Source organism: Trachurus japonicus, chromosome 16, assembly GCF_045865225.1.
Source record: "Trachurus japonicus isolate A0001 chromosome 16, Traja_1.0".
NCBI classification, from domain to species: domain Eukaryota; kingdom Metazoa; phylum Chordata; class Actinopteri; order Carangiformes; family Carangidae; genus Trachurus; species Trachurus japonicus.
In genome coordinates, this window is record NC_140922.1 from 17,109,576 (window position 1) to 17,121,575 (window position 12,000).

A 12,000-nucleotide genomic window follows, 5' to 3' on the forward strand; every position below is an offset into this window, starting at 1 on the left:
TGCTACCATTTTTAACAGGACTCCGCAGATTTGTTTTCACCGACAGCTGGAAAAAGAACGGGAAGCTCCCGAGGATGCCACTGTACACCATTTATTTCTCCACGATACAGTATGGATCTGAAATGTACACACACACACACATGCGCTGGCACAGGTAAAAGCCCATGTGTGTGTTTTTTAAATCACCCCTCCTTGTACAAACTTTCTTTTGAATATGAAGAGAATTTGACTGGAAATGCTTTCATCAAGCTGTTTTAAACATTTTTCATGCTGCAAATAGAGACTGACCTGCTACTACTACTACTGACCTTCTTTATGTGTTGCTGGAACTCACTCAGCCCTCTCTCCATCTGTCTGTCCATCCATTTATTCATTTTTCTGTTCAACTCACTTGGATGTGTGGCACATTTCGTAGTCTTGGTGGTGAATTTATTTGGGTTTCACATAACTATTAGATGGTTTTCATTTTAATAAGTGTTGATTAGTACAGTGGCTGGGATACTTTTAATTATAATCATTTTCTCTTTCAGCAGCACGTTATTTGTTTCCAATCAATTCCCTCGGGCTATCGAAGCTGTTTTAAATGTGGTTAATTGTTTTTTCAGTGCCGGCTCCAAGGAGGCTGCGTTTCAAAGTGCTGAGCCCAAACAAACTGCTTGTCTCGTGGAAGGAGCCCAAAGGAGACTTTGACAGCTATCTGTTCCTCTACAACAGTATACCAGGTAAGATGATGATTTTGCTGTGCAGAAACACACGCCGAACACACACATACAGTACAGGGAACGCTCTCGTATGCTAAAAAGGAGGAGAGACTTGACTCCTAATTTTTTTTTTGGGGGGGGGGGGGGGTCCCATCATGAGTTGGATTTTCTGTCTGTCAGGAAGGATTATGTAATTTACTTCTTATCAAAGCTCCTTTGAAGGGATTACACTCTTGAGAGATATGGGGGACTGGAAGTTTGTCCTGCACCTCTGCCAAGTTTGAGACAAAGGACTGTTTTTGCTGCATAGGTGAAGCCTGTCAGCAGATTTGGAAATAGGAGCGATAGGAACACGGGACAGTAGGACCTCCATTGACTCATGATGGAGTTCAATCCAGAACAGCTGAATGACAGCGGTAGCAATTGTAGCCATTCATTCAGAATTAAACAGCATTATCACTGTATGACACTGTGACCATGATGGACGCCTGACATCCTGCTTTTATCCTGCGTCCGTCAGAAGATGATCATTGTGCAGACACAGGGCATGACCTTGTCTCTTTGTGGGCATGAACAGTGTCGTGAGTAATCACTGTAATTACCGCTGACATCTCCTTTTCCACGTTACCACGGTGCACCTTACCTTCACAGACATACATCTCCTCTTGCATCAGTTCCTTAACTGTTGCTGCTGCACCACCGCCTTGCATCCGCTCTGTATTAATGCTGTGCTGTGCTGCAGACAATTCCTTTGCAGGCATTGTAAGAATGAACAAGTAAGACTGAATAAGCACTCTCACAGAAAACCTGTTTGTCCCAAGCAACCCCTTTTTGCGAGAACCGCTTCGTTTGACAATTTCTTGCTGCCTCCGACAGCTGAAAAGAGAACAAAAACTGAAATTTATGACCACTTCCTCCCGGGGAAGAGTGCAGCAGTAGGCATTCAGCAGCTTCAGTAAGAAGTTGAACTTTCACTGCTTCATTACTGCATCTATACAGAGTGCGGTTAGTAACACCTTCTTTGATGAAAAGGAGGATGAAGACACACATACCTGCTCTGTGGCCTCATGTCCAGTCTCATCCGTCCTGTAGTTTGTCTGAGCGAGAGGCACAATCAAGGCTGGAGTCTTTTTGCTGAGACTCTAAGCACCGTCTTGTATCACAAAAGGAGCCCTCGGAGTGGCAGCTAACCTTTTGGTTCAACATGCTGTTCTTTTTCTGCTCAGATCAACCAAAGTTCAGATGGATAAAGATTCTGGTTTAAGGTCGGAGCAATGTGACTCATTTTTCCAACAAAAATGACTCTGTTTTTTTTTTCTTAATATTTTTATTCTCCCATAATCAGCTTGTATCCTTGTAGACAAAGTGGCCCATGTCTTATTGCATCAAAAATATTTAACTTTAGCCTCTGTTTTTCTTTCCAATGGTTTCATTTTTTTGTCTTTTATGACATTGCATGAATTAAGCTAAAATAGGCACTTATTCAAAGTCTGTTCGACAGCCTGCCAACAATGCTGAAATTCAAATTGTGTGGGTTGTGTCTGTGTGTACTTGCATATTTGTGTGTTAGCTTGAGCGCCAAATAGTCTAAATTTACTCTTTGAAATCTCAGTGGAGATGAAGCCAAGTCCAACAGAAAAATGTCTTGTTTTTACTGTATGCAACTGCAATGTATTGTGACAATGTTACTGCAACTGACTGGTTGAATAGTATTGGTTTCAAGCACTGGATGGCTGCTTAAGGAGTGGTCTGGAAACCAATTGTGATGTCCTATGCTGAAAATAGACAGCAGAGCCTACAGCAGCCAATTATGTGCAGGCAGTTGAAGCTCTTACTGTATGTAGCATCCATGCTGAGGTACTGATCAAGTTTTTATTCATCACATTTTTAACTTTGTATCAATATTTTTTTTTTTACTTTGACCTGTTATCTGGCTTGGAAAAATGAAGACAGCCAATGAGGATAATGAGTTGGCCAGACAGCAGGGGTACTGTAAGAGGGGTCACTGGTGACTCACTCGTGTTGTTGAATTTTTGCTAACTGCTGCAAACTGTTAATGACAGATGGATCCACAAAACAAAAAAAAATCACTAACTTTTTTTTAGCTTTTGACTGTTGCTGGGACTTCAGGTAATACATACATGCTGCTCTTTAAAGGTGCTATAAGTAGGCCAGCATTAGCATAATTACTCTAGACTTATTGGTAACTTACCCACAAATAAAGCAGGAACAACAGGCAAAAGGGGGATTGAGTGTCAATCCTGGCTGCCAGTAGCTGATGCCATTAAAGTTGGACTTTGAAATAGTTAAGCATATGAGTAGTGTAATGGAAACCGTGATATCTACTGTAGTGGCCTAGAGGTGGTCTCAGGACGCAAGGTGGACGGACAGTGGCTCATTCTACCTCTCTTTTTGCCTAACCATGTTATATTTGTCTGTAATTGATGAGACTAAGATGAAGTTAATGTTTGTTTTTAATTATGTCTTATTTTGACGTTGCTTTTTATACGTCATTTTTTGCCTTAAGTAATTTTGTTGGCCACTATAAAGAAAAACAAAATGCATGTGCATGCTTTCTGACGGTTATACCAGGCCTGTTTTTGTGATGAAGCATTTTTGTTATGCAGGGTGACATTAAATTCCTGCTAACCTTCTCTGTTTACTCTGGTTTAAAATGATTGTGACAACAGCTCCAAAAACAAATGAAGGATCACTGTTTTGCCATAATCTCCCAAAGTCTTCTTAATTGAACCTAATATGGGTAGATGATGATTTCAGTTTTCCACAAATGAGTCATCCCATATTCAAGCAGTTTGGATATCATGGAAATAAATGTGAGCAGCATTTATTTTGTTTCAGCTTAAGTACTTAGCCACAGGAAAGCTAATTTCTAAGACTTCCAACTACTTTAAAGGAGTAGTTCAACATTTGAGAAAATGCACTTACACCTGACATTTTGCCAAGAGATGAAAGGATCAACAAGCCAGGAGTTGGTTATCTTTACGAAGCATAATGATTGTAAGCAGGGGCAAGCAGCTAGATTGCTCTGTCCAAAGTGTAAAAATCACCCTGCAATCTTAAATTCATTAAATAACAACCAGTTTTGACAGGGAAGGGAATTACAGGCAACAGTAGCTGTTTGCCCTTGTTTCCAGTTTTTGTGCTAAGCTAGGCTAACCTGTTGGCTGCAGCTTTACAGTACATGAAGCACATATGTTAGAGTGGTGTTAATGTTTTCATTGAAGTCTTGGCAAAAAAAAAAAGTTTATAGACATATTTCCTAGAAGTTTGAACAATTCCTCTGGGTCTTAATGCCTCATACCTGACATTATGCATTTTTTAACACCCAGTGTGAGACAGAAATGAGAGGTTGATTGACCCAGCATGTGTGGAAAATAATAAGAACCAGTTCTCTCTGTTGAAAAGTCTAACTAATTGCAGGTGAACTCTCAAATCCCCTACTGATGTTACCTGATGAATCCATTTCAGGAAAGGACAGTGGGGGAAGTTTGAAGGGGACATATTAACATTTTTAAAAGCTCTTTAACATTTGTCTTGCCTTCCGGCCCCCAAACTGTGAGAATTGACAAAAAAATCTGTAATGTGCAGGCTCCCTATAGGTTGAAATCCATGTGGTTTTATGAGCTGCTCTCTCGGTTGTCTGGCAATGATGTTATAAGTTTTCAAATTTGCATAATACCACCCCTACCTGTGAGTACCAGTACCGGTAGAGGGGGCGGGCGGGGTGAGCAGTGGCTCATTTGCATTTGAAGGAACAGGCACTGAAACCAGTCATTCTGAACAGGGCTGTTTTGAGCGGATGGAGAGAGCTGTGATGTTTGATCCTTGGGGTATTTTGACCGAAGCATGTCACAGTCACAGACATGACACCTGGGAACTATTTTAATCTGTGGAAAAGGGGCGTAATATGTCTCCTTTAGGTAAGCCTGAGACATGCATTCTCAGTGCTTGCACTTGCAGCATGTTGTCATATGGTGACCAAGTGAATATCTCCCCTTAAACTTCAGTATTGATATTTGACAGTGGTTTGGTTGACCTGCACAGATTGAGGTTGTGGTGTGAGCACCGATCCATCCATTTACCCCACCTGACCTGCCGTCCTCTTCAGTACGATTTATCTCCTCCTAAAAGCGTTGTTAGTCATCACCCTGCAGGGACAGGAGACATAAGAGCTGACACACACACACACACACACACACACACACACACACACACACACACACACACACACACACACACACACACACCTTATTGATGTCCGGTCAGAATTACAATGGGGTGATAATGTGACTTGTTGGCCTGATGGGGATTAACTGCTGAGAAAAGGACACAAACAAACAGATCCACACAGATCCACACACACACGCTCCACGGATCAATGATTTATTTAGGGGACAAATCGTATTTTTCTGACCCCAAAACCTGAAACCACCTCTACCCTTTACTCTTTCTCCGAGCTTTTCCCAATCGCCCTAGAAATAAAAAATCAGCAAAAACCATCAGATTTAATTTAGGATGCAAATCATATCATTTTAAGTTTTTTTCTCTTTATTTGTCACTTCACAGTTTTTTTTGTGTGAAAATGCATTGTATGCTTCTCACAAAGACAGAAATACAAGAACATGCTCAAGCAAAGAAATCCACCAAAGAATGAAATATTTCGACCTTGAGCCTAATGTTTGCCTGCCTTGGGAACAGAGAATGATAATCAGCTCTTCTGCTGAATTAACTTCATATTGGCTCAGTCGTGAGAATACTAATATTTTGCTTCCAAGCAACTGGGTATAGCAACAAGAAAAGAAAAACATGGTTCAATATTTTCACAGGTCTAACCTTTGCCCCTCTGTTTCTTCTTCTTCTTCTTCTTCTTCTTCTTCTTCTTCTTCTTCTTCTTCTTCTTCTTCTTCTTCTTCTTCTTCTTCTTCTTCTCCTCCTTCTTCCTCTTCCTTCTTCTATCCTCTCCGTCAGGTGGTCAGCAGAAGGAGATCATAGTGTCTAAATCTGACACAAAGGTTTTCATAACAGACTACAACCCCACAAAAGACTACATTGTCAATGTCATCGCGGTCAGTGGCAGCGAGCAGAGCAGGCCACTTCAGGGCAGACATAAAGGTGAGTTCATGTATTTCATTGTTTGATTCCATCCTTTTCAATACAGTAGCTGTATTGTGTTGTGTTGCTCCCCCTGTTCTCTCTACTGTACTATACCCTTCCTCTCTATTCAGGAATGTTATGCCCTGCACTACTCCAGTCATCAATTTTACTTGACACTACACTACTATACTATTCTCTCAAATCTTCTCTGCCTTCTCCTCATGTCCTCTCCTCTGGTTTCTTCTCCTTCATTTCCTCTCCACTAAAGTTAGGTCTGATATGCAATATTGTACTCCTCTGTCTCGTTCTCTCCACTCTCCACTCACTTTCTCTTTCCTCCTCTCCTGTGTGTAATGCTGTTCTCTGTAATAAACTTTGTTCTGGTGCACTATATTCTACTTTTCTTTTCTTTACTATATTCTAATCTATTTTCTGCTCTATTTATTTCCATCCTCGCCATGTTTATGGTCTAGTTTAATTAGCTTTCTATCTATCTGCTGTGTATACACACCGTATATGCTTTCCTTAAATTTTGCATACACTATGTAGAGCCAGGAAATGAAGGAACTCCCTAAAATAACAGCTTTTAAGTCTGTGGGATTCTGCTAACATGTCATTGATCTGTTTTGTGTGCTGTAGCTGAAAGAGGTAAGGATGACGCGGGAGACAAGACGGAGCCCCAGAGGCTGACTGATTCAGCTGCACCTCCAGAGGATGCCAATGAGATCTCAGGAGGTAGGACAAATGCAGACAAAAACTGTTTCCAGGAGAGGCTGGTCACACACAAATCCTGTGCTCACACATATGTATTAAAATAGTGAATTGTGCTGAATATTACTGTGCTTGAAGAGACCCCCGGTCAGTTGCTATAGCGATGTTTGGAGGAAGGAAAAAACAGCCGCTGGGACTGTCTCCAATAACAGCTCCATAGATCGGAAAGAAAGAATTAGAAGTTTGTGCCCATCCATGTCTGGTTGGATTCAGCTGTGAAATGATTCCCAAACGCAGAGTTCATGTGCCACCAGTTAACAGCAGACTCCACCTTTTAAAACAATACCTGGACAGACATGATGTACATGTGCAGTAAGTGGGTGTAAAGATGCCAAAACCATCGATACCCCACTGGTGAATCGATCATAGTGGCGGTTTGTGGGAACTCTTTGAGATCCTCGGTGCTGAGTGATAGTGCAGTAGGTGACTGTGACTCCTGTTATGAGACAGTTAGTGGCCCAAACTGTTCACTTGTATCTGTGCGGCTATTCATTTCACAAAAACGTCTGTCTCGCTTGTCGTTGAAACCAAGATGTTCTTGTATTTGGGTGCATTCATGTGCTCCTATAAAATGTCTAATGAATAATGTTGAAACGTGAGAGAAGAAAAGAAATGCATTATTTCTTGATTGAGAGTGTGTTTTCATACAAACAGTCCTCTCTATCTGTTGGTTTCTTTACCATAATAGTGAGGACAGCGGGGAAGTCTTTGACTATGGAATAACTGATTATTTGTGAAATGGTTTTTGTTGTGCGTGCTTATGTGTGTGTGTTTGTATGAGGCAAAGATCTAGCTTGTAATTCTCAGGCGCAGACCGGATTGACGCTTTTGGCTGAATTTGAGACACAGAAATTGCTGCTGATGTGTGAATGTGATTGTTTTTAAAAGCTTAAATTGTCACTTTCTGTGACATTTTTACGATATCTTTGCACCCTAATGTGTGCACAAAGACAGAATCTCATTATTCGATATTAGGATGCTTATTATTTTAGTAGATGTGCTTTTGGCTAGCGTATTAATTGGTCAACATGGAGACTATATTAAGGAAGTTGCAATTATTGAGTGTGGTTTAAAGTCTAGCCTCCACTGAACTGCATACTACTTGTCAGTTTTTATGCACTAAATGTCTTTTTACTCTGTAATGCTGTATGGGCACTTCAAAGTTGCTGATGGAGCAAGAGAGGGACGCACACAAACACAGAGAGAGAGAGAGCATCACTGAGCAATTAGCCATGGTATTAAGCTTATTTATAGACACTTCTCTGAATCTGTGAATACATAATAGATTGGCTCTTAGCTGGAGATGAAAACGCATCGATAGTACATCAAAGCAAATGTCACTGTGAGGGCAAGCTGTGGTAACACTTGGAGTGCCCTTTTTTAAACAATGTATTAACCTGAGCATTGAGCGATGGAAATGAATTTAATTCACCATAAATAAATTCTGATGGTCTTACCTGCAATTTACAGTATTGCTTTTCTGCACTACATACAACAAAATACTACTGCTATTATGCATTATGTCATTCTTTAAAAAAGTATTAAAACATGAGCTTAAACACAATAAAAGCTACAAGTGGTGCTTTTATGATTAAGTAAAATAAGCCATGTTGTTTTACCAGAGATGGGATCTTCAGCAGATTTGTTTTTAGCTTCCTCTGACTGATTTTGCGGTTCGCTGTGGCAATTAAAATCAGGTGGTGCAGTAAAATCCCAGCGTCATAAACTGTGCGGTGGTTTTTATTTTTGTGTTTTTCAAAAACCAAATTTACTTTTGATTTGTGCTTCCTTCGACCGTAGAGAACAACATGACGTGTTAGAGCTGAACTGAGGTTGTTATTGTTTGAGTAAAATTCACAGCTGTGCTCTGGTCCAACACATCTGGTTACACGCACACCAAAAATCTTTCATCTGAGCTCGCACAGTGAACCTGCTTTGCTTGCAGTGCACTTGATCACAGAATACAAACTCAAAGTGCAATCGAACCCAGACAGAAACTGTAACCTAATAAATGAGAAACCAATGAAAGACCGCTGAAGTTAAGTAATGACTCTCTCATTTACACACACACACACACACACACAGAGGTTTGGATCTTTGATGTTCTTCTTTGTTTCTCCTTTACACTCCTCCTCCCTTCCTTCCTGTCAGTAGGTAGATTTATAAAGCTGGATTTCCTTCAGTCTGCTGTTATCAGAGCCACTCACCATTCACTGCGGCAGACGTGACCTTGATTGGTGTTCTGCCTCGTACCTGTTGGGGATTATAATAATATCCTGCTGTGCTTCAATAGAATCTGTGAATGCACCGTGTGTGTGTGTGTGTGTGTGTGTGTCTCTGTGTCTTAGTGCCGATGTGTGCAGCTTTGTGCACTGTAGTGAAGATGATAATGTCTCACAGTGGATCAATAGAAGGTGCTCTTTTGTGTGGTACTGTAACATGTGACTGCCTTCCCCCTTTATCATGCTGTGTGTGTATTTGTGTAATAGTAATCTCCCACCGTGCTCCAAAGAGATGGTGTTGTGTGAAGTCTCCCTCTGTGTGTGTGTCTGTGTGTATTAGCATTGCTAACCCAGTCCATCACTGCTTTGTTCCAGAGTAATAATCAGCCTGCTTTTATGTCTGGGTGGATTGTTTACAAAACCTTTCATTAACAGCTGGCTCATACTCTCATCCCCTCTCTGATGTGTGTGTGTGTGTGTGTGAGAGAGGCTGACATTAGAGAAGTTAGTTTTCTTTTTGCACTCTAGCCAATGTGTACAGCGCCATTTATATGTTCTCTTCTTTTCTCAGGCAGTTTTCACATCTTGACCAATTAGTTTAGATGGTTTATAAATATGAATAAAAAAAATGCAATGATATGAATTTCCCTGCTCAAATACTTCTAGTATTGTATATCAGCATGGTTAGCCAAGGTCAAAAATGCTGGGAATTCAAAGAGGAAAAGAATCCTGGCAAGTTTGTGTGTGTGTGTGTGTGTGTGTGTGTGTGTGTGTGTGTGTGTGTGTGTTTCTACATGTGTGCATGGGTGTTTCTGAGCGCATTAGTGAGGCAGATTAAAGTAGAGGGGAGAGGGCCATTATCTCTGGGAAGCGTCAGGAATCTTCCTCCGCTCTGAGTAAAATAACTACCTTAGCCACCCACTTTAAGTCTAAAGATACTCTACAAATTACTTAACTGTATCCTGTACAGCATGAACACAAACTGCTCTGATCTAAGGTAGAGACTCTATTACAGGACGAAACCAATTTCCTGTCTGTTCTTGAGGTGTCATTGAGTGAGACTGACTCCGAGCAAACAGGATAGATTTTTGAAATATATTTTAACTTAGTTTGGAGTTTGGAGTCCGTCCAGGATTCCCATATTGATGCCAGTCATTTACATTTCTGCACCCTAAAAGTCAATGATTCAAATCATCAGTCATGGACCCCAGAGTCAAATCTCAGTTGGGAAAGACAACTGAGGCATTTTTTTTACAGCCTCTAAATCAATCAGTGAGTTGCGCACCGGATTCAGCTGCTCACAGCTGGAAGATGTGAAGAGAATTCCTTCTCTTCTTGAATATCAGTTTGTCAGTTGAAGTGTTTGACTTTTTTTTTTGCTGTGTCATTGTCTGCAGAGGAAAGCTGCGTAAAGTACCTCCGCATGCCACAATGATTGAAAGAGCTAGACGACTCTTCAGGATGGAAGTAACATTCAAATTATGCAGCTGCACTGTGATCTGAAAGAACTTTAGTTTACTGTGATGCTACAAGCACATCTTTTTATAGGTTGCTCCTTTACTGAGTGCTAAATCAAATCTCCAATTGAGCCGTAGTAATTTGTTATTGCTAGATAAGGTGATATATCACTCTGTCAAATCAGTGAAGCTATTTTCTCATGTACTTCTTTTTAATGAGTAACATCAGTAACATCAGAGAAGCATAATTACTGTGAAACACATTCTCCTTATCCTCTGGTAATTACTATGAATACACAGGACACCTACTGTTTCCTTTTACAAATGCTAATTGAAAACTCAAATACAGTAACATGTGTGGTGCCTTCAAACAGAAAAGTGGCAGACACAAAGACACACACACACAATAAAACAACAGAGGCAGTGAGAAAATATGAATCTTTCTGATGTTTTTGAATCATCCATTTCATCCACAATGATATTTGTGCAGGTTAGTGACTGAGAAGGAGAAGCTGCTTCTTTTGAGAGTGCTGAAATGTGCTTGTGGTAAGCTTACTGTACTCGTCTTAAATATTCATTTTTGTGACCTGTTTCCTACTGATAAGATAAGTATATTTTTTTTATTTAAAGGTTTTGGCTACAGAGCTACAGGACAAAACTTATCTACAGGAACTGGTTTCATTTCCCTTCCACCCATCTTGATTCAAGCAAATTACATTTATGAAAGACATGTTAATTTCGCCATAACATCTCTAGACATTGTTTTAACTCTGCTTGTGATGACATTAGCACAGATTTTTGATAAAATGTCTGAAGGCACAGGCACAACAAAGACAGGCCTTCATTATGAAATAATAGAGTAACAATAATGAGTGAAAAAAACATTTCAGTCCCTTGTCAGCTGAATGCCAAAGCAAAGTTCCTCCATACAAAGTACCTCTCTTTTCCATTTGTTTCAGTCAGTGTAATCTCTGCCAAGAAAAAACTCTCTATGGGCAAATTAATCAAATGACTGCACTAAAAATGGCAGGTCCAGTGATTGACATTCATACTAAATTCTCACAGTCCAAAGTGTCAAAACATTAACATACTCTTTCCAAGCTGGACTGAAACAATAAAACAGAGAAAGGACTGTGCACTGTTGTACACACTGGGACTAAATCACGTCAGTTGAAGAGGTTGCCATCTTTGTTCACTTGATTCAGTCGATCCATCATGGATAATTGACTTCAGAAAGCTAAGACCAGATTGTTTTCAACATGCTCTCTGGTAAAGGAAACATCATAATCACAATACATGAATATTGCAGTTGGTATTTACATCCTGAGCCATGCTACTCAATTTTCTTTCTTTCTTTTCTTTTTTTTTTTTACAAAAATATTCGTGACCCCCAGAGGAAGAAGACCAGATCAGGACCTTTCCTCTTTTCCCATTATTAGTTTGACATTTGAGCTTTGAGAACAAACATCTGATCAACTTGTGGGCTGTTTTCGTGAATTTTAAGATATCCTCTGAGGACTTTGGTGATGTCCTTGCATAGAATGACCTCACCACAAAAACTAGAAACATTTTTCATATTTTCCAAACAAGTCACCTGCTGTGACCATGGACATTGTTTCTAATAGAGAAGCAGGTAGTGTTACTTTCTTTGACTGTAATCATGAATTTTCCTCCGCCTTAAAGGGACAACGAGGAGTTTCTATTTGGTTATAAAAAAGTCTCACGTTAATGTGG

At 40.2% G+C, this 12,000-nt stretch overlaps 1 protein-coding gene across 3 annotated transcripts in view; it reads left to right on the top strand.

Moving 5' to 3' along the window:
* Positions 1-12,000, top strand: part of col14a1a (collagen, type XIV, alpha 1a) — a 139,979-nt gene that overhangs the window by 10,724 nt on the left and 117,255 nt on the right. For 2 of the 3 annotated variants that reach the window (XM_085802236.1, XM_085802235.1), the window contains exons 3-5: positions 606-722; positions 5,691-5,834; positions 6,456-6,551. The exons of the other annotated variant lie outside the window; for it this stretch is intronic. In XM_085802236.1, the coding sequence (XP_085658362.1) occupies positions 606-722; positions 5,691-5,834; positions 6,456-6,551 (357 nt within the window). The remainder of the gene's footprint in view (positions 1-605; positions 723-5,690; positions 5,835-6,455; positions 6,552-12,000) is intronic. 3 annotated transcript variants of the gene reach the window in all.